The 24,357-nt window shown below is 34.8% G+C and overlaps 1 protein-coding gene across 1 annotated transcript in view; it reads right to left on the reverse strand.

The window, feature by feature from the left end:
- Positions 1–24,357, reverse strand: part of LOC111055125 (AP-2 complex subunit alpha) — a 42,846-nt gene that overhangs the window by 11,866 nt on the left and 6,623 nt on the right. The window contains exons 3-16 of the mRNA XM_022342294.2: positions 20,819–21,030; positions 17,143–17,231; positions 15,412–15,516; positions 13,939–14,170; positions 12,425–12,533; positions 11,771–11,921; positions 10,948–11,116; positions 9,270–9,407; positions 7,918–8,100; positions 5,802–5,933; positions 4,562–4,759; positions 3,199–3,351; positions 2,317–2,513; positions 794–923 (exon numbers count right to left, since the gene is read on the reverse strand). Coding sequence (XP_022197986.1) covers positions 794–923; positions 2,317–2,513; positions 3,199–3,351; positions 4,562–4,759; positions 5,802–5,933; positions 7,918–8,100; positions 9,270–9,407; positions 10,948–11,116; positions 11,771–11,921; positions 12,425–12,533; positions 13,939–14,170; positions 15,412–15,516; positions 17,143–17,231; positions 20,819–21,030 — 2,198 coding nt within the window. The remainder of the gene's footprint in view (positions 1–793; positions 924–2,316; positions 2,514–3,198; positions 3,352–4,561; positions 4,760–5,801; positions 5,934–7,917; positions 8,101–9,269; positions 9,408–10,947; positions 11,117–11,770; positions 11,922–12,424; positions 12,534–13,938; positions 14,171–15,411; positions 15,517–17,142; positions 17,232–20,818; positions 21,031–24,357) is intronic.

Raw genomic sequence — 24,357 nt, forward strand, 5'->3', positions numbered from 1 at the left:
GATTCGATTGCACTAGGTCTCATAACTGAGAAAACTCGCTGAAGGACATTAAAAAAGAATAATTATTATTCATCCTTGGAAAAAATATGATAATTGTTTCGTCGTCTGTTGTTGATGGAAGTTTGGAAGTTAGTGAGCGAGTTCATGTGTGTGGGACTGTGTCAAAATTATGACTCAGCTGTTGAACTTTTGTAATCATTCAATCAGGTACTTAGTGCCGGTTGCAAAAATGCCGGGTTATTTTCAATCCCTGATTAATTCCAATAGATCCATCTTTTTGAAATGGTCTTCTCTGATTTGGTTCACGTGAAGTTAATCAGGATTAAAATTTAACCGGCTTTTGTGCAACTGGGCCTTTGTGAGGGAAATTTTTGCATTCCTCTGGGAATTAATCTCAATTTACTGTTATTGGATGGAAAATGTCCTTATGAATTATTATAATTTCTACTTTCGTAATAAATTTTTTATGCTTTTGTACTCCAGAGCGAAGCTCGGTCCCCGATATTTGTTCATGATAGAATAAATTTAAGCGTTATATTGGAAGAATTTTGTTATTGCATGATAAGATGAACTTAAAACGAACATTGAGTTGAGAGATTACGTAATTTTGATTGAAAAGTGAAAAATGATTGGAAAATATTCAATTTTATTCATAGATAATAAATACAATAAATTTTACAATACCAATAGTCTGTTATAAACACATTTACAATTTCATTTGACAATTTAATTGTTTAAAAATAGCTTAATACGAGAGAATGTTATGGTATGGACAAAACAATAATTGATTTACCTGTAGTGGGAATGACGTTTTGTTTCCGTAGAACAGTGCTAATCTTCCGAGATTCTGCCTGAATTCACATTTAACGCCAATCTGTATCAGGTCGTTTTCAAATAGGACACCATTGTTTTTACATACAAACCTGGAACAAAATAAAACAGGAAATGAGTAATTCAAGCATGACAATGATAGAAGAGAAATAATAAAATCTACCTAATCCCTAGACTATGTTCTAGTATAAGCTGGATGTAATTTATTTGATAGATTAACGAGCTTCAAAATTATCAAGTAGTTGAGGAGTATTCACGATCTTTGAGTAGACCAGCTGAATCACTAATCAATTGAGAATTGCTATCCGAAAATTCAAGTGTAAGGCCCGCCGCAAAGTAGACCCACGCTAATCCACGAAAAGCAACCCACGCCGTGGGATGTTTTGTAAACCAGTGCTAGGCTTCTCAAGACATCAGTGTAATACATGCAATGAATAATCCACTTGTCAGCTGATTGATTATTATGAATAATTCTATAGCAATGGTTTACAAACCATCCCACGGCGTGGGTTGTTTTTCGTGAATTAGCGTGGGTCTACTTTGCAGCGGGCCTAAATGTCTCTTCACACCTAGCGTAGAGTAGCTAGAAATACGTCTTCAAAAGAAGTAACAGTCCTATCTCCTAATGCTAATCAATCCGTAAATTTTTTCTAGTGATATTTTCGAGCTGAAAATTCATGTCTTTTTATAGAATTGTCTTGTGAATTTGAAGTTTGTTTTCTGTTTTTAAGGAAGTTTCATTATTAATCTTTGTAAATTTAAAGTTGTTTTTTCTATTCTGATTTGTATATTCAGATTGATGATTTAGTGTATAAATTGAAATGACATAACCTACATAGTATTTGGACAATTTAAGACAAAATTAGGAAATTGAAGAAGTTTTGGGCCATAGCCTGTTTTTTCTTTTCCGACTACTGTATTGTTAGCTCTATCCAATAAATAAATAAATTTCACACAAGCAATTGATTAACTTTTTTATGTTAATGTGTTTATTTCATGTATTTTACGTTTGTATTTCTTGCTTGTATTGCTTATATTATTTGATATTCACATATTGTGAATTGATTATACTTATTTTGGCTTGTATCAGTTTTTTTTAAACTGATGTTGTACGGTTGGAAGTTGAATGAATAAATAAATAAACATCAGGGGATAGGACGGCTACGTCTTTCTAGCTACGCTATGCTAGGTGTGAAGACCTCTAATTCGACATAACAGAAGTACATTGAAAAATATTATGTTTTGAGATTTTTTATTTATTTATTTACAATGCAAATGACACTAAGGTAATAAAATTGAAAGATAAAATAATAAGATAGTCCTCGTGCTATGTTTCTTCCACATTTATAGGTGAAAAAGTCCGAAATAAGGTTAGAATTCACGTGTACAATTTTGATAAAATTTCAGTCCAAAACAAAAATGAAAACTATAAATCGATGTTGTATTCTAGTCATTCTATCTCATAGTATGTAATGATTGACTGACTTTTTGGGATTGTAGTTGTTCTGCTGTGCATTAGCATTGGCGGCTGGCTGCGGCGAGGATGACCCATAGATGTCACCCAACACATCGACCAGCACTCCTGTGTTGGAGGGGGCAGACGGAGTGGACAGGCCTAGCAGGTCGGCCGACATACTGTTGTTAGTCGCTGCACCTGCCGCTGACGGCACCGACGATGTACTCTGTTTAGCAAAACACACAACAACAATTATGTACTCTTTTTAGAAAAACACACAACAAGAAGAATAATGTACTCTGTTTAGCAACTCAAACGACACGAATAATGTACTCGGTTTAGCAACGCAAACGACACGAATAATGTACTTTGTTTGCACACAATGATGTACTCTTGTTTGGTAACAAGGAACAACGTTTTACTCTGTTCATGATCAACTCTGAATGGCTAATTTCTAAAAAATCGACTGAGTTACTGTCGATGTTGTTGCTGTCGATGTTGTTGCGAAATCATGGTCCTGTACCAAATAAATAAAACTGTAGAATTTGACGATATATGTGTGTTTTTATTCCACTAATTTCTCATTTTCAATTGATATGTTATTTTCATTTTGAAGATCAATCAAAATTGGACTACTCTCCTTAATATGTAACGATTTTTCAAATACAATACACTAATCTGATTTAGTAAAATGTTTTCTAAATTAAAAAGTGACAGCTTATTCTGAAATAAGATTGACTCTTCTCAATTTGAATTTATTGTTTTTCAAATAAAACAATTGGCAAATTGTTGTGGAGCACTACAAACGCTCGCTCATTGACTAACATCGAAAATAATACTGTCGATATTATCGATCTTTAAATATCGATTCTTGACTATACATTATCGATATAAAACACAAGTGAACTGACATGATCGTTGTGATGGTTGGTGGCAGCATTGGCGCTGGCTGCCGAAGCCCTGATCTCGTTCTCAGGCACCCGACCCGGCTTCTTCTTCTTCAGCACTGCCAGGATAGACGACTCTCGCTCGGGGAATGAGGGCATCTCTTCCAGCACTGTCGCCTGTAACACACAATTATTATCATCATCATTTATTTCCTTTCAAAATATTATTACAACATTTTTTTCCTTTCAATCTATTATTATCAAGTCATATAATTATAAAGTAAATCGAGCTTAATTGAGCTCTGGACACTCGGCTTCGATCTCAAAGGTGGTCAGCTGACCCCCCACCACCAGGTTCCGCCACCAACACGCTTATCGAGTGTTGGGGTTTAATTCTGTAAGCTGGCAAGCCAGCTAGACATAACAGGAGGGTTTTCCCATGTCTTGTAGACATATATAACCCCCTTTCGGCAGAGCCACAAGAGATTGTGACTCAATGCTTGTCGTTACGCATGTCTTGACTACTGACACACCGGATCACTGACTCCTGCTGCTGCCGTAAGCCTACTATAGGTCACGTGAGCTGCACCTGGCACGTTTGACTGATGGTGGTATCTAGCCCTCTCCCGGAGTCAAAGGACAGGAGGCCCACCAGGCAGACTTCATCGCCTCCCGGGATCACGTGTCACCCTCGCCCGGAATTGCACCGAATCCAAGACTGAAACACGACTGTGGCCACAGCCCTTCCTATCTCCCTCTTGGAGGAGGCGTGGGGAGCTACACAGGAGCAGATCACCGATGAGTTTCGCATGCGTAAGACTCGATTTTTATCCGCCACCAACAGCTGCAAATAAGTCTACAACCGATTGTTTTCAATATTACTCCGTACTCCGTTGTTAATATATGAGGGTTAAAGTGTAAGAGTGGGCGCCTTAACTTCGCCCGCCTAGAATTCAATAAAAGCAGCAATTCAATTCAAGTTGATATAAATTGAGACACTTTCACTCACCACAACTCAGTGGATGCAATGATGCTGAGCTGTACATAACGTATCCTACTGATGTTTTGAATTATACTTTGTTCTCGAACACAGTTTAAATTGGTTTCAGTGCAGTTTCACTCACCAGTACATCAGTGGAGGCAATAATACTGATAGCTGCAGATAACGTATCCTACTGATTGTTTTGAATAATACTTAGTTCTCGATCCCTGTCTAGTACGGTTTGGCCCGGTTGCACAAAAGCCGGTTAAATTTTAACCGTGATTAATTTCACGAGAACCAATCAGAGAAGGCCTTTTTGATAAGCCGACTTCTCTGATTGGTTTTGGTGAAATTAATCACGATTCAAATTTAACCGGCTTTTGTGCAACCGGCACTTTGACTCACCAGCACATCAGTGGATGCAATGATGCTGAGCTGGAGATACTCGGATGCGCGCTGCTGCAATTCAGCGTCTGCACTGCGCAGGTTGCTGTGTTGGCGGAACACATCCTGCACGACCGACTTCACTTCCGGAAACAGGTTCACGAATTTCACGTAGGTCGATAGCAGCAGCGCTCGCGTCATCGGTGAACAAAGGTGGTACTAAAACAATAAAATTTACACATCAATATACAGATTAATTTTGACAATGTCATTTGGAAGAAAAAATTACTCAAAGATTGTCCAAGTATTTAATCCACCAATGTTATTACATCAGTGCCATATGTAATATTTATTTATTTATTAGGTTAGCACAAACAATACAATTATCGGAAAAACAGGCTATTGCCGAAAGCTTTTTCAATTTCCTAATTTAGTTTCAAATTGTCCAAATATTATAGGCCTATATAGGTTATGTCCATTTCAATTTTCTACACCAAATCATAATCTGAGAATATAGATTGGAATAAAAGAACAATATTAAATTTGGATAGATTGATAGTAAAACTTTTGTAAAAACATAAAACAAACTTTAAATTCACAAAATAAAGAATAAAACCACTTAAATTTTGAGCTCGAAAATATCACGTTCACCTTAGCTACATAACAGCAGTTTCAAAATATGATTAATAAATAAATAGATATAAACACAATAGAAATGATCAAGTACCCTTTATTTTATTGCAAAAATTAGTTTCAACTCTTCAAGAGCCATTTTCAACTGTAAATGCCGGTTTCCGAGCTCGGGATTTAGGTAAGTTCTAGACTTCAAGCAGCCGGAGCTCGGAAACCGGCCCTAAGTGTATTTTGAAACTAGAAGTGTAGCAATAAAGTAAAGGGTACTGTATGATAACTATTTCAAATATCCAATAGAATCTAAATAAATAGAACTTAGGACTTCTGATAACGCAGATATTTACCGAAGAGCTAAATAGCAGGAGGAAATTTGAAGAATGCACCTACCAAAAATTAGTTCTTCGGTCAATATTTGCAGTAGCAGAAGTCCTTAGTTCTTCTTATATATAGCTTTCATTAGATATTTGGAATAATTATTGTTTAGTAATAATATTCCAGCAGTTGGTTAAAGAAGTTTATTTTAGTTTAAAAAGTTTAGTTTATTAAGTTGGTTAATGTTTATTTTCTAATAAAGTCTTCATTGGTAAATCTTCAATAGAGGTTTCACGGGTGATGATAGATAACTTACTTTGGAATGTAGTAGTTGGAACTGCACAATGGGGGCGGACCTCTGGTCACCAGCGATTAGGTTTCCGAATTCGCCCAGTATGTAACCACCCACCTTCACCATATTCTCATGGCAAGCTGGTGCTTGTAGAGCCTGCAATTCACACAATCAACAATATCAACAATAACCAACAATATCAATCGTCAATAATAAATCAATCATCAATAACATTCAATCCTAAAAATATCAATGAAAACTGAATACAGAGACAAAAATCTGCAATTCAAAGCGTTAATATTTTAAAGATTAAAGGAAGTTGCTGTTGAGTAATAAAGGATAAAAAAAACATTTAGGGTCGGTTTTCGAGCTTGAGATTTAGCTAGTCTAAACTTTAAACAGCTGGAGTCAGAAAATTGATTTTCCGAGACGGGGCGTAGCTAGTCGTAGTCATAGTCAGTCACGTTTAAATTAAATTTCGAAAGACAAGAAAATTGAACACAAAATAAATTAAAAAGAAAATAATGTAGTTTAAAGTTTCAGCTATTTTGAATTATTTCGGAATGTTTCATTTCGTCAAGGAAAAACGTTTCCAATTATAGAAATGAGAAGATAAAGTTTAATAATAAAGTTTGCTGCAACTATTTACTGCGACTACGCCCCATTTTGGAAAGCCAATTTTCTGACTCCAGCTGTTTAAAGTCTAGAACTCACCTAAATCCCGAGCTCTGTAGGTTTACAGAGTCTAGGACTTGAATAAGCTTTCGGAACTAAATCGTCTTTCTGAGTCACGGATTTATCTTCGAAACTCTAGGATCTATCAAGTCCCCAACCTATTTGAGTCAGCGATTTGAAGCAATAAACATGAGGGAGAATTTCATTCAATGTACAGTATTTCGTTGTTTTGTAATGTTAACATTGGGAGACAGCTGATTGAGGGAGTCTCAGTTTCTCTAATTTAGAATCATCTACTCTATAAGGTTAGATGAGCATAACCTAGAAGGTTCAAAAATACACAATATTCGAATCAAAATACAAGATATGTTAATAATTATTCAGTTTGTAGAGTGTCAGTTTGACATCTTGTGGAATTGGACTTCCCATTTACGTTCTAGAAAATTATTGGAAATAACAATGTAATCATTGAGAGCCTCTACTAATTTGTAATAAATGAGAACTACAACTCTTGGAAAAATTCTGAAAAACTCACCTTAAAACAGTTTTAGCTGTAATTTTTAGTAGGTTTAGCAATCATTGAGAACTACAACTAATTTGTAATAATTCTGAAACTCTCACCTCAAAAACAGTTTTAGCTATAATTTTTAGTAGGTTTAGCAATCATTGAGAACTACAACTAATTTGTAATCATTCTGAAACTCATATCAAAAACAGTTTCAGCTGTAATTTCAAGTTGTTTTAGCAATAATTGAGAACTAAATCTACTTTGGAATAATTCTGAAACTCTCACCTCAAAAACAGTTTTAGCTGTAATTTAAATTAGGTTTAGCAATGATTGTGAACAACAAATACTTTGTAATAATTCTGAGACTCTAACCTTATAAAAAAGTTTTAGCTGTAATTTTTAGTAGGTTTAGCAATCATTGAGAACTACAACTAATTTGTAATAATTCTGAAACTCTCACCTTCAAAAACAGTTTCAGCTGTAATTTCAAGTAGTTTTAGTAATAATTGAGAACCACAACTAATTTCTAATAATTCTGAAATTCTCACCTCAAAAGCAGTTTCAGCTGCTATTTCAACTATAGTCCGAGAGATACTACTTTTAACATAAAGAGGGGAAACGGATTTCTCCTTACATAGTTTGTGGGATGGACAGAGTAGTGGAGAGGAGTAAGCATGTTGCGCACAATTGGATGCTGACACAAAAGTAGAGAGAATGCTGTTAGGTAGTGGCAGTGATTAGTGAAGTAAAGAGCATCGGGCCTCTCTGACTTCGATAAAGAGACGTGTAAAAAATGTTATCTCAAAAGTAGCGAGTGTTGTTAGGCAGTGCGAGTGATTGGTGAAGGAAAGAGCATCGGGCCTCTGTCTTTGAGAAAGAGCCGTGTAAAAAGTAATATCTCTCGGACTATGGTTTGTAGTTTTAGCAATCATTGAGGAATAATTTTGGAATACTCACCTCGAAAACAGTTTTAGCAGCATATCCTTGCACGTCATCTCGGTTGATGACAATCTGTATGACCCTGTACCACACCTCCTCAGACACATAGTCGCCCGCTATTCGAATCAGATTCAGGATCACATCCACATACCACGTGTAATCCGTTGCGTACTTCTCGGCTAGAATAGCCACTTTCAGCACCTGAATTGATTAATCAATTATGAATTGATTTGTGAGGAAGTAGAATGGAAGAAGAATGAATTTCCTTTTTACAGAAAGATTACAAAACAAAAAGTGTTAGGGATTAACTAAGTACTTATTCTAGTGGATGTGTTCAGTGCTTAAAAGTGAACAAAAATCATAGCATCTTTAGTATCTTGTAACCCTTTTTATATATTTATATAAAATACGACTAGATTCAGGCATATATCACATTCTCAAGTAGTGACAGAATTTCAAATGTCAAATCTTCACACTTGAGAAAGGGTCGTTTTAATATAAGAACAAATATTCATTCATTTGCTATCACAATCAAGGACAATAATAGTTAGCCAAAGATGGATAAAGGTAAAAAGCATTGTTAATAAGATTAATAAACAATGAGATTAATTAGAGAAGGCCTAACTAAATGGGACAGTTTTGGGTATAAGCCTGTTGTGCCTTTCCTTATTTTAAGAATTTGTACACAATGTGATAAATAAATAAATAATAAGATTGATAAACAAACAATGAAATTAAACACAATAATTGTGTTTAAAAACTAGTTGAGTTTGACGCGTATCTCACTAATTATTAGTATACACAACATAGTGAGATAGACGTCAAACTCAACCAGTTTTTGAGTGAGGGGCAATGATAACACACTTCTGTTATGACTAAATTTTTTAGGACTGTATTCCATTTGTCTTCAGAAAACTTTATTGGTCTAATAAGATTTTGATCGAATGAGATACTAGAATATTAAATTTATATTCTTTATATTGACATTCTTCAAATTGATATCAATTTCTTGACACAAACATTATTTCTAGACTCAATATATACATTTTATACAAATGTATCAGTGTTGAAAATTGATCTTGGAAAAAATTAGATACAGGAAGAAATTAGATACAAATTGAAATACATGTGATTATTTTCAGAGACAGATATCATCAAAGATTAATCCTCTTACTAAGATCCCCCTGATACAACAAATATGTTATTCTACATGCCTTGATGTTACATCAGAGTTTCAATTTGCGATTATTTTATTGATTCTTAATTAATCAACTGTAAGTGAACAGCCTAGTAAGATCATCTAACATGAAGTAGAATAGATACATTGGATAAATACATTTTATTCTAGGTATACTGGATCAACTGCTTACCATTTCTTCCCTAATAGAATAATCGGCGGTTTCTAGGTAGTTCAACATTTCCTGCACTATTTCCTCAGCATTGCTTTTATCACACATGGCGTACAAAAGATCAACAGCCTGTTGCCGTACTGACACATCTTTCTCCATCTACAAAAAAAAATGTAGCTTAGAAATAAATAACATCGGACATGTTTAATAAAACATATCAAGTAATATGTCGCCGATCAATACAAATACGTCATCAACAAGGGTTCAAAGCTCTATCACATGTTATCAAGTTCTGTGAAAGTTGTATAGTTGTATAGCATTCTCAAATTGATGGCTACTTCCAAAAATTAACACATTATGATAGTAGTATTTTCAAGTATTATTAGTTCTCAGTTCTCAACTAATAAGTACTGAGTATTGATTGAAGATTAAATTTCTATTGTACTTGGAATTGAAATCGGCCATTGAGGGGACAACCTGGAAGATTATTACATACTAAAGATCTTGAAGATTTTTGTAATCTATAATATTACAAAATATATATTATATAATAAATCACGCTAAAATACCTCAATGGCAGCCTTCAATTTCAAGTAAGAGCTAGCATTGGGAAGACATAGGCATTGTGAGTTTATACCTCTTCAAGGTCTTTGGTCTAACTGATAAGAAAAAAATACGTCATATCCGGTTCGTTCACTGATCAAGCTCATCGTACTTTCTACCGATGGAAAAGAACGTAAACAGAGTAGCTGAACGTAAACTGACATGGCTAAATATGAGGTTGTTTACAATTATAATGGACTGCATTATAATGTATTTGGGAGCACAGAAATGCATGATTACATAAATTCAATAACATTTAAAATATTATCCAAAGCATTTTAAACAACTCCAATTACTTGATGGTATTTCATTTCAATTGATTATACAATGAGATAGGTTGTTAGGTTCTAGTTTTGTTTAAAAATGTAAGCAGCAGACGAAACATCTGTCAGTCATGACTCATGAGCAACCGTTCAGCCACAGAATACATACAGAATGGAAGGTATCAATCTAACCAGGACTTGAGTGCACCAAGACCACGACACTGCATCATCTTGTTAGAAATTGAAACTACCGCTATATTACAATGCTACACTTTCTTTCAAGATGGCGGATTTTGGCGTCAGGATACTAGCCGACTTTCCATTCTGTGGTACATCTGTAATCACTAATCTGTGATCAGGTTTTTACTGAACGTAAAAAAACACGATGGAATAATTGATCAGTGGCTTTAAACGCAATCAATGTGGTTAATTTCTAGTTTAAGGCTCCAGCTGTTTAAATTCAGATTAAGCTTTGACTGCGCAAACGGCCCTAAAAAGACTATTGTACTAATATAAATCAGTGTTTGATCTCCAAAAAGCTGACCTTTACGGAGAATAGAATATTAAATTTCTGACAGCCATTTATGCAACCGGTTATAAAGTAAAAACTGGAACTTCAGGAAAGATTGAATTTAGTTGCTAAGCCCGGTTGCACAAAAGCCTGTTGAATTTTAATCATGTCACGAGAATCAACCAGATAAGGCTTTTCGAGAAGAAGTATTTTCTTGTCAATTTCAAGTAGAGCCAGGACTGATCAAAAAGTCTTGTAGAATTGTGTAAGAATAATCAATTTATAAGTGTTTTGTAGAATATTTTTGTGAGATTGAACTGACCTTCATGGATAAAATGACAACTTCCTGGTGCTTTTTGACAGCCTCGTGTGACAGTTCTGAGGTGGCGAGAGAGCACATCGATTCCAGCGCCAGGTACCGCAGGTTCGTCTCTCTGTTGGACAGGAACTGACCCAGCTGATTGCAAGCGCGGACTAGTAGCTGGGGCTCACTAAACAAAAAACAAGTTTCAAAATTAATTTCCAGAAACATGGAAAATAATAACAGTTTTCAACAGAAAAATAAATGAGTAACAACTGATCGGACAATGATTTTTCGCCACGCTGGAACATAATGAGCTGTTTTCGGACCTCGAAAGTCTATGGGGTTAAGGAGGTCGAAAGAGAACAGTTTCTCACGAGATCAGCTGGAGGCCAGAAAATGTTCACTTTCGGCCCTAGGGCAGAGAATGAAATGACCTTGACTAACAGCTGATAGTGCCCGATCAAGCGAATTCAAATTCGTCAAGTTCTCATTTTGTCAATTATCCAATTCGTGAAGTTTCCAGTTCATCTAGTTTTCAGTTCATCAAGATTTCAGTACGTCAAGTTTTCGGTTTGTTTCTGCGATGTGGGGAAACAAAGCGTTCGCAACTCAGGCAAAAATGTTTAGCCGATTCTCGAAAACGTTAGGTCCGATTGGACCTAATTCTAAAAACGTACTACGTTCTAACACTTTATGAGAAGACCAATCTCCTTAATAGATTGAAAACACACAGATGGAAGAAATATATCAATAGAGTATAATAGAATTTTATTTTTTTAGTTATAACAAGAAGACAGTACGGCAAAACAAACAAGAAAGTAATTAACTGATTTTCACCCACCTGTCATTATGTATAATTAGACTGATTGCTTCAAAGAGTACAGCATTTTTCGCATTGGAATGTTGAACTTTTTTTGATTTGGGTGGTTCTTGCGCCTTGTTCAGAATCGTTTCCAAGCACTCATTCAGACGACCTCTAACCCCCGGATCATCTAGAAAAAAGATATAGAAAATAAAATCACTGTATGAAATAGAGAAAATAATTGTACGATAAACAGAGGAGAAAATAAGTTCATCAATATGCACTCACAATAATGAGAATAGTTTAATCTGAATCTAGAAATGTTTTACAAGTAAGACAAGTAAAAGATAGAAAAAATTACTGAACGAATAGAGAAGATAATTGTACGATAAACAGAGGATAAAATACGTTCATTAATATGGACTAACAATCATTAGAACAGTTAAATCTGAATCTAGAAATAGCTACTAGTTATTATGTTTTACTAGTAATTTGTTAATACTGTACTATCATTGAAAAAATGTTGAGATTAGATTCAATCATTCTTGCTCTACTCAGTTCTATTCTATTCAATAAAATCAGTAATAAATAATTGATTGAATGGTTGATGTTAAATTGTTTAATGAGAAACGGAATATCACAGCTATGAATGAACATAATAGGCTACTACTAATTAAGTTGAATACAACTTACCTGGTGGAGTATAATTTTGTAATAATCTCAATAATTTAACAGATAACCATGGTGCAGGAACAAAATAATACGTGTAATCTTGAAGATCTGTATAGCTTGCTGTCACAATCTGAAACCAAAATAAAATAGAGTTGTATAACATTGTATGTCCAATTTTAAAGTGAAATAAAATTATTTTCAAAGCAATTGGAAATTTCCCCAAAAATCCAGTTTGTTCTGGAGATTGACATCATGAACATACCCTTACAGACGTTGACAGCATTTAGATTTAATAAGTGTTCCAGAATCCGGGCCTTAATCCTGTTCATTCTCTTCCAATCATTGGCTCGATCATATGTTTGTGAATAGGAATAAACCAACTGGACATAACCTGCTAGGCCGTGATAATACTTAAGAATTGGGAATACACCTCAATTCTCAATAAATGTATCTTCTCATCATACCCTGCTAAGCCGTGATACTAATAATTGAGAATCCACCTAATTTCTTAATATTGAGTCTTATAAACATACCCTGCTAAGCCGTGATACTGATATGTGGGAAACCACCTTGATTCTAAATAATGAAATCTTAATTCTTTTACTAAGAATTATCGAGGGATCCATTTCATTTTTATTTCACCACCTACATCATAAGGATGAGGGGCACGTCAAGGAGAGAATGAAAGTCGCTATTTGTCAATCACACTCTTCACTGGAAATTCCTTCAGTGAATAGAGTGGATTGTCTAAAAGGTATTTTTTAGAGCTTGCTTAAATGGTTTAGGCTCTTTTATACTTTTTATATCGTGTGGCAGGAAATTATGAAAGCGGAGACACTGTGTTTGTGGCGTTTGCGTCTGCGTTTTCAGCTGTCTACTATATGGGAGGTCGAAATCGTTTTCCCTCTTGTATCATGTTCATGTATATTGTGTCTACATGGCATAAGCGTTACATACTTTTTTATACATAGAATTGTCTTGTAGATATAGAGGGATACTACTGTAAAGATTCTGTCCCTTCTGAAATAAGGTCTGCAGAGAGCATCATATGGCAAACAGTTCATAATCATTATTGATTTCTTTTGTAATATCAGTATTTGTTCTATGTATGTGTGCGGTGCGCTTCCCCAGGCTATTATGCCAAAACTGATGTGTGAAGCAAATAGTGAATGATAGTCCATCATTGCAGTGCTTTTATTTGCTATTCTCCTTATTCTTCTTATCCCATAGAGTGATGTGGATAGTTTGCTACACATTGATTCAATGTGCTCCTGCCATGTTAAGTTTCTATCCAGTATTATGCCCAGGAATCTTGCTGAAACCGAAATCTCCTCCTCAGTACTCAACGGCCTACCAGCAGCCAGAAATCATTGCACCGAAATAAATTGCTTTACTATGAAGTATGCAGGGTTTCCAAGAGACCGAGCTTCCACTAAGAATTATAGAGGATTACGTATTGTAGTATTGTAGAGGTTTACGAATTATAGATGTACGAATCATCGAGGTTTTACTGTGATGGATTCTTCTCAACATACCCTGCTAAGCCTTGACACGGCAAGACTAATACAGCCCTTGTACTCGTCGGGGTTGCGTTTGACGAGGGCGTCGATGAGGGAGGCGGCGGCCGTGACGACGCCCAGGTGTTGGTCGTTGAGTAGGTGCACAATGCGTGACGTCCACTCGCCGCCCGGGATGATCTCCTGCGAGGTGCGGAACAGACGCAGTAGACAGAGGGCAGCCGACTGCTTCACTACGTCCATCGTGTCGCTACAATCCAAACAAACATTCACTTTATCAAAACACAATAGTTCAAATAGTTTTCAAAATCAATATCAAATCAAATAGTTTTATTATTTGTTCTTGAGCAAGTAATCATACAAATAAGAGTCGCTATCCTAATCAGATACATAATAAATTCTTGATTAACAGAAAAAATGATCAAAACACGAACATTACAAAAAATATAATAACAATATTCAAAATTAACATTAGAAATTACAAAAAATACACAAATAGTTTGAAAAAAATTCGATAGAAATTTCCAAATATAGCAATATCAAAATTAACCGACAGTTATCGAACTGGATTGTTCATGTCGTATTGTTGAAGTTCGTGCATTGAAATGAATGTTGAACGAGCGTAGAGAGTTTATACTTGAGGCTCGAGTCGTTTTCCGTTTGAGGATGTGTTTGTTTGTTCGACGATAACCTTCGAAGGCTTCCATCAATCAACTTCAAATTTTCAACACATATTATTTGAACTATTACACAGACAGAGTTCGTTGGACAATAAGAATGACTATCTCATATTATCATTTATAGGGCGAGAAAGGATATCTGCTCAATAACATGGAACAATATAATATGGAGGAAAAATTAATAAAAGCAATATAAAACTTGTAGTACCCTTTTATAAAAACTTTTTCACTTTTTTTAGGTTTTAATAAAAGGTTACTACAAGTTTTATATTGTTTTTATTAATTTGAATAAAGTAGCCCATATAAGTGAAGTGATTTTATGGAGGGAAAATAGCCCAACCTACTTTTTGGACTGTATCATCACATAAATTTGGAAGAAAAGTAACACAAGAATTGCATAAGAATTTTATCCAACAATGTTATTACATCAGTGTCATTTATGAATAAATATAATGTACGCTATAAATAGAATCAATAATCACGAGAAGGAAAAATAATATAGAAGTAATGAAGAATATTGTAATCGACTCCATTCCAACAGATTTCAAATAAAACAGCTGATAGAATATCAGCGGCATTTTGAGCAAGTTCTACAGCCCGGAGGGCTCACTAGTTTAATATGTTTTCAGCGTGAGGAATAGAAAATTATATAACTTAAAGTATGAACTTTGGTAGAAGTATAAAAGTTTTATGTGCAAGTTTTCTCATTTTCCAATAATTCATACAAAAGTTGGAATCTTGATTGTTATATTAAAGAGTCAAATAATTAAAGTACGGTGGTCCATTAAAAAAGTAGGTTAAGTGCACTTACCCTGAGACAAGAAGCTTTGGAATGTCGTAGCCGAAAGCTTCAGCCATCTCTTTGCTTCCAATGTTGGCGATGCATTGCATTGCCAGGTTCACGTGAATCGGGTTTCTGAAATAAATGCAACACATATGAATTAGAAATGAAGCAAAATTTGGATTATTTGTGTAAAAAATCTGGTGTGGTACACTCACACAACTTTCCTTGATCATTGAACTGTAAGCCTCATTCTCAAACAAGAATAATTTAGGGGAATAACATAATGACGATTGGCGGTATATTTCATAAACTGCTCTACCTTCCTACCTCACGTACGAGAAGGAGGTTACAAAGTACATTTATCTAGGATGGGGTGGACCCCCATTAGTTTCTCAGGAAGGAGACGCATGCCAGTTGATAGAGTTGATAAATAACTATACAGGGTATGAATTTGAAAAAATCGTCAAGTCATTTTTGAGAAAATCGTGAAAAACATGGTTTCTTAGTAATTATCCGCCATTTTTCTTAAGAATATTACGGAACTCCTGCAATTTTCCCAGAAATGAGACTTATGTCAGTTTATAGGGCTTATAAATAGCTATCCATGATATAAATTTGAAGAGAATCGTTAGAGCCGTTTTTGAGAAAACCGTGAAAAACATGGTTTTTTAGTAATTATCCGCCATTTTTTCCGCCATCTTGAATTTAATTTTATTGAATTTCTTATTGTCGGATCCTCATGGTATAAGGACCTTAAGTTTAAAATTTCAAGTCAATCGGTTAATTAGGAATGGAGTTATGGTGTTCACAGACATACACACACACACACACACACAGACCAATACCCAAAACTCATGTTCTTGGACTCAGGGGACCTTGAAACGTATAGAAAACTTGAAATTAGGGTACCTTAATTTTTTTTAGAAAGCAATACTTTCCTTACCTGTAGTAATAGGGTAAGGAAAGTATAAAGAATGGATAAAAATAAGCATGGACATGAATTTATTATGGATGACATGAAATGTTCTTCAATGAAGAAATATTTTGTAGAGAGAAAAAAAATAAGATGTGCTAACAAGAGAAGATGAATCTCAATATTAATTTCAAAGCTTTGTTTGTTTTCTTTTAAAATAGGGAATAGAAAGTAAACTAAAGTCCGTGAGATATTACTTTTAACATGAAGACGAGAAACCCATTTCTCCTTCCACAGTTTGTAGCATAGACAGAGACGGTCATCCTGCGCACAATTGGATGCACCGTGTCACTTCGCTTTACGTTCTTGTGATGAACACATCTCCATAATCACACACACCAATATACCTGCTGACCAGTAAACGATTTTGGAACAATACCAGGCAATAACTGGAGGGGAGTGTTGGCGCGACGCGTTAGAATGCTGCTAGGTAGTGGGAGTGATTAGTGGAGGATAGAGCATCGGACCTCTCTGTCTTCGAGAAAGAACCGTGTTAAAAGTAATATCTCACAGACTTTAGTTACAATGTTTTATTCCACAAAAGGTATTAAGTTTGCACTGTACAGCATAATTGATTCATTATTAATACTTTATATTGCATAGTTTTCCAATAGATGATATTCAATAGGGAAGAAGCCTAGTTCAAAAACATTCTATTCTAACAAAGTAGGTTTAAAATCATAAAAATAAATAATAGTGAAGAATAAATTATGTAGATAATCATCTATCCAAAAAGTCTTTATAAATTTAGTTCATACTTTGCAAAATGAATAGAAATGATTTACCTGGATGCAAGATCATTCTTGATGCTTTGAATGATCAATTTGATCAGATCGCTGTTAGTGTTCACCAAAACGGATATGAACAGGTAACCCTGTGAAAATCAACGAATTTCAGTTAGTTCAGTAAAAGATTCAACAAATTCACCAAAAACACAAACAAATCAAGTGGTTCTCCTGACTATTCAAGACTCTTAATCAGTATTCGAAATGAACCTGCCGATACACAAAACCCACAAAACCAACAGTCCTTCTCAGGACTTGCCGACAAGAAATATTGGACCATCAGTCCAAATTTGCCACTTGAATATAGAAAGCATAAGTTATTCTAAGAGTCAGTACTTATCTAAGATTTTAAAAAGAGACAATATTGATCTGGTTGCACTTCAAGAAACTCACTGTGACACTGAGGAGCAATTGAAAAATAGAGGCAAGATACCCGGATATGACTTACTTGGTGCCACATATCATCAAGCATATGGAGTAGCGACTTACGTGAGACATGATATAGAAAATGCTTCTCTTATCTCCACTTCCTCAGATAATGAAATCCATAGTGTGGTCGTCAAAATAGGAAGCATTACTGTAACCAATATTTATAAGCCGCCGGCTGTGGCATGGCCAAGCACAGTAATCCAAACACAACCTAACCCTGCTGTATACTTGGGTGACTTCAACAGCCATCATGAACAGTGGAAATACAGACACTGTGATGCAAATGGGGAAGCTGTAGTGAGATGGGCCGAGGATGAAAACTTAAACCTTGTTTATGACGCCAAGGACAGATTCACATTCAGCTCGGCTGCTTGGAGACAGGGATACAACCCAGATTTATGTTTTGCATCAACTGATGAGAGAGGCAAACCTCTACCAGTCAGCCGCAGAGTTCTTTGTGACTTCCCCCACAGTCAACACAGGCCAGTTATAATAAGGTTGGGCATCCAAATCCCATTAGTAACCTCCATACCTCGTCCTCGGTGGAACTTCAGAAAAGCTAATTGGGAACTCTTCTCAAATGAGTTGGACAAATGCCTGGGATGGATCCCACCTACCAGCAAAAACTGTAGCAGGTTTATTGGAGCAGTGATTAGCACTGCTAAGAAATGCATTCCCAGGGGGTATCGCAGGGAATATGTTCCAGGCTGGTCTCAAGATAGTGAGGAACTCTACCATTGCTTTAATGAGACTGGTGATCAGGAGGTGGCAGACCAACTTCTCCAAAGCCTTGACTCTGCAAGAAAACAAAAATGGATGGAAACAGTAGAAAGTCTCAACTTCCAGACCTCAAGCCGCCAAGCCTGGACTTTGCTGAGGAAATTGGGCAGTGCAGCACCTGCCCAGAGACCAAAGACAGGTGTCAGTCCAAATGATGTAGCATCTCATATAACAGCCACATCCAGAGTACCAAAAGATAAGGAACATTCAATTAAGATTAAGCATGAACTGAAAAAGCTGAAAAATGAAGCAATGGCAACAGAATATGGTCAGCCTTTTTCACCTGAAGAAATTGGATTTGCACTCAGGGACACAAAGCCTGGTAAAGCACCAGGATTTGATAACATAAATCCAGAATTCCTTATCAACTGTGGAAAATATGCTAAAGTATGGCTGGCAAGATTTTTCACTGATATTATGCAGACAGGTAACATACCAAAGGAATTGAAGCAATCAAAAATAATAGCAATTTTGAAGCCTGGAAAACCTGCAGACTTGCCAGCAAGCTATAGGCCTATAGCATTACTATCAGTACTCTTCAAATTACTGGAAAGGCTAATCTACAACAGAATTTGTCAGAAGATCTTTGATGTAATACCAATTGAACAGGCTGGTTTTAGACCAAAGCGAAGCACCTGTGATCAAGTTCTGTCACTTACCACATTCATTGAAAGAGGATTCCAGGAGAGGCTTAAAACCTCCGCTGCTTTCATCGACTTGTCTGCAGCCTATGACACAGTTTGGAGGGAGGGTATGATATATAAGTTTCTTCAGGTAATCCCATGTAAACTGACAGCTCGTCTTCTAAACAACATGCTGAGTGATCGTACATTCCAAGTCATCATGGGTGCCAACAAGAGTACACAAAGAAAACTGAAAAATGGCCTGCCACAAGGCTCAGTCCTTGCACCTTTGCTCTTCAGTCTTTACATTGCTGACTTGCCAGAGACTCAGTCTAAAAAGTTTGGCTATGCTGATGATTGGGTACTAGCAACTGGGTCTAAATCATTTGAAGAAGCAGAGGAAGTCTTAACTCAAGATCTGGAAAAACTTGGAAGATATTTTCGACAATGGCGCTTGAAGCCAAACGCCAGCAAGACAGAGGTTTCATGCTTCCACCTAAACAACAAACTTGCCAAGAAAGAACTCAAAATTCAATTTGAGAACACATTGCTCCTCCATAACAGCACTCCTAAATACCTCGGCGTAACACTCGATAGAACTCTCTCCTTCAAAGCCCACTTAACAAAAACAGCGGAAAAGTTGAGGACCAGGAATAATGTTGTTCAAAAGCTTTGTGGAACTAGCTGGGGGGCTTCAGCTTCAACCCTGCGCTCAACAGCTCTGAGTCTTGTATTTTCTGCTGCTGAATATTGTGCACCTGTGTGGCTAAACAGTCCTCACACACACAGAATAGATGCCCAACTCAACAATACAATGAGAATGATTAGTGGAGTCATCAAATCAACACCTACTGAATGGCTTCCAGTTCTAAGCCACATACCACCACCAAACCTGCGTCGTAAAAATGCTCTCATCAGAGAATTTGAAAAAATTTCAAATAACCCAGACCTGAGAATACATGAGGATATTGAAAATGCAAATAAAACCCGCTTGCGATCAAGAAAGCCACCAACAAAAACTGCAATCGATACTGCTACAGAACAGAACTTCAATTTGATCAGATCGCTGTTAGTGTTCACCAAAACGGATATGAACAGGTAACCCTGTGAAAATCAACGAATTTCAGTTAGTTCAGTAAAAGATTCAACAAATTCACCAAAAGACACAAATATTTTATTCAAAATTAATCAAATGAACAAGAGCATATTTTGGATGTCTTCAAACGCTTTGAAGTAATAAGAATAGCAAATACAATGTTAATCATATACTGCCATTAAAACGTGGACCTGACTATGGAAATCACTGTTACTTGAAATTATTTGTTTTTCAGAGACTTTAGGTTATGTTATAACACATTGTTACTGGTCACGTAAGTTTTTAAAATTATTTCATTTAGTTTTATAAAAAAAATGTAAAAATGTTGTGTATATCACGAGTGAAAAATGCTTTTTCTCCCTCAGGGAAATTGGCTTCGCCTCGGGCATCAATCTTTCCCTTCAGGGAGAAAAATTGGCATTTTTCACTCTAGATATACAAATAACTATAGTAGATCTAGTCACTCCTCACAATTTGAGAATATTTAAAAAAATGAACAAACAATGGTTGATTTTGCAATGAATATTATGTATTATTATTATTATTATTATTATTATTATTATTATTATTATTACTAATATTTAGTATCGCTTTATCCAAAGTTGGTTCAACTATTAGACCCATTTAATCAATTTAAGGTCGCATTTATTATTATATGGTTTAATTGAGTCTGCTGATGGTTTAAACTAGAATTTCAGTTCAACTTTTTGGATAGAGTGACCCTTAATATTATATATTTCAAACTTACAATTTGTTTTTCGGAGTATTTATTGGAGGAGAGCAGGTTGACAGCCTCCATATGGCCAAAGTCGATGTCATGACCCAACAGAAATATGAACAGCAGCTTGCAAACATACTTCTTCTTCTGGTAACCGTCGAGGGTTTTGTCGCCTTTGAACTTGCTCCGTATATTGGCCAGCTCCTTGTTGATTCGCTTTATCTCAGCTTCTTTGCTCTTGCCTGCAACACACAAAGATACAACAATTGAGTTAAGAGTTAATAATATGAAATATTTCTTCTATGTTTGGTTTTGAAGCATCTAAATTTAAACATTTACTTAGTGAAAATAATCAAGGACTGAGAAACTTTGTGTAGTGAACAACTACAAGACTTGACCTATTTCGGACTATGTGTAACCTTATCTAAATTTGGGAGAGGAATAGCACAAAGTTACCTTATTTTTTCTCTCCCTATCATTTTGATGTGCTTATTGTATGAACCAATCAATAAAGAATATTATGTAAAAAAAAGTAAGATTCCCTAGCATGAAACACACAGGACGATCAATTTAGAAAATCTGATTTAAATTTAATTACTGTAAAAAATTGTTTACAAAGAGAGATAACGAAAATGTATACAGAAGAGTGAAATAAAAATTGAGTAGATTTTGTGAATACAGATTTATTTGTCATCGAAAAAATCGTTTAAACGAAAATCATACAAGAATGTAAAACTATACAGAAGAGAGAACCAAAAATTGAGTAAATTTGGTGTATATAGAGTATCATTTGTCGTCCAAAAATCATTTACAACGAGAACCATACAAGAAAGTCAACAAAAGTTCATACAAAAGAGAGAAATAAAAATTGAGTAAATTTGGTAAATTAACATCTATTTGTCATCAAAAGAAATAGTAACAAAAATCATACAAGAAAAATTATTATTAGACGAAATTCCAATTAAATGCTGTAATTTAATGCAACTTCCAATTTATTTCCATCTGTCATACAAGAAAGTTAATAAAAATGTATAAAACACGGGAAACACTTATCAACTAACGTTTAAAACTTCACAAGTATTTTTAAAAGAAAGAATAAAACTTCGAATTGCAGTGAGCTGCTGAAGCAACTCATCCATTCAAGTGAAAACTGAAGAAAACATTCAAGACTGGCTGTAAACTTACAATGAACTAAGATTTTTATCATTCGAATAGTGCTACTGTATTGTCTTGTGGAGTAACTTTATATTTACATTGAGTAAAAAACTTGAATCACAAAATAGCAAATAAAGTCTCTTAAGCAAAATAATTTATTACTCAGACAAGTATGAAGTTTCTCGACGTATCGCTTGCAGTCAATGGAAACTCAGAAATCAGTAAATAACATAGTAGGCCTACATTTTAGGTATCATTGAATGATATTTGACTTGAATGAAAGAGCTTTCAGAAAAGATATGATTATTTATCGTTGAAAGATGAGACGTATCAAAATTCTTGCTCTGTAATTTCCTGCAACCTAAAAATTATTCTTCTTTAAGAGGTTGACGACAAAAATGTATATGAAACCGAAATGAATAACGATTCAAGTAAAATCCCAGGAAAACCATTCAAGACTTTATTGATTCATACAATAAGTAGCCTACATCATCAAAAATGATAGGAAGAGAAAAATAAGATAACCTTATGCTATTCCTCTGCCAAATTTAGATAAGGTTACACATAGCCCGAAATAGGTTAAGTATGTCTGTAAAGTTATAATTAATGCATTATAAATCGATTACAATTTGATTAGATTATCAGTTACGATGGGATGTAAAGACAAAACATGGTGGAATAAGACGTTGATGTTGTCAATAACACTATATTTGTTCAACATCAATTTAAATTAGTACCATGTTGATGTAACTTGAATTGATTTTGAACAAATATAGTGGTATTGACAACATTAACGTTTTATTCTTTCAATTATGGAGAAATACATACAATCAAATTACAAAATATGAAGCTAGTTTTATTATGCTCTAGGCTATATATTATGTGGTTGTACCAACTGGGAGCAATCAATCTTAATCTAAGATTAGTAGCGGATACTATATGTTAAGTAGTTATGATTATCTGATTCAACATGAGATAATTGTGTTCACCAATAAGACACAAGTTAGAAAAAAATCTAATTTTATTTTAGAATAAAAACGACCTAGTAAGTTCTTGGTCTAGCAAATGTACTTCAATTGACTAATCCCTATTGATTTCTATTTACAAACAAGAGCGAGAGAGAGAGCAAAGGTCGTAGACATTGAGACAGCAGGATAAATGTGAATGATTCAATTGTGTCCTATTATAGCGAGTCTCACTTCAAACTGCCAGCATCCCTCATAAATAGCATCAATGCATCCCATTGCTTCCCAATGCTGACAGTTTAAAGTGAGAGCTGCACATCAGAGACGGCTAAGGCTACTATAATACATTATGACAGGATGACAATAAGTTCTCATTGTATAATGGTCCATCAATTCTCTCTCTCGCTCATGATATGGACAAGATGGATATCTTCGGTAAGGGTGGAGGATTATATCTCTTTCTCTCATGATATGGACAAGATGGATATCTTCGATAAAGGGTGAAGGATTATCTCTCTTTCATGATATGGACAGGATGAATATCTTCGATGAAAGGTGCCGGATGATTATTTAACTCAAGTTCATCCCCGTCTCAATAATAAGATCTTATAAAAATATTATGGTATCATTATAAATTATTGTAAATCATACATCTCAATCGTGCCTGGTTCGACTATGAATTTATTATTATTAGAATTGCAAAATTTGTATGATTTTGGGAGATGAAAAGTTATTTTCAAGAATTATTCAATTTCATATAATATCACTTTTATTCATTCACTGTAAATTTGATGTTTTATTAAAACGATAGGCTATGATCCTCTTGTGGTTCATTACTATCTAGGTATTTGATTAATGTAATTTATTTCATCTCAAATATTTTATTATAAGCTTCAAATGTAGGAGGCACAAATTTGTCCTTTTACTTGATCTTTTTTGCGAAAATTAGAAACTCATTTACTATCGATTCAATTTGTATTGTCGACTATATTTATTTAATTTGTGAATCAATCTTCATGTATATTATTTTTCCCAATGTAATCCTTGAGTTTTGAATTGTTAGAAATTCATTTACTATTGATTCGATTTGTATTGTCGACTAAATTTGATTTGCGAATCAATCTTCTTGTATATGATTACAATGTAATCCTTGTGTTTTGAATTGTTAGAAATTCATTTACTATTGGTTCAATTTGTATTGTCGACTATATTAATTTGTGAATCAATCTTCATGTATATGTTTCCAATGTGATCCTTGTGTTTTTAATTGTTAGAAATTCAATTACTATTGAGTATTGATTCAATTTGCATTGTTGACTATATTTAATTTGTGAATAAATATTCTAGTTTATGATTCTAATTTAATCCTTGAATTATTGTTCGATTAAATTCAAGTGATCATCAATAGAACTCAAACACCTAAAATACATTGGTCACACTGAATTTGAT

Source organism: Nilaparvata lugens, chromosome 12 (genome assembly GCF_014356525.2).
Source record: "Nilaparvata lugens isolate BPH chromosome 12, ASM1435652v1, whole genome shotgun sequence".
NCBI lineage: Eukaryota > Metazoa > Arthropoda > Insecta > Hemiptera > Delphacidae > Nilaparvata > Nilaparvata lugens.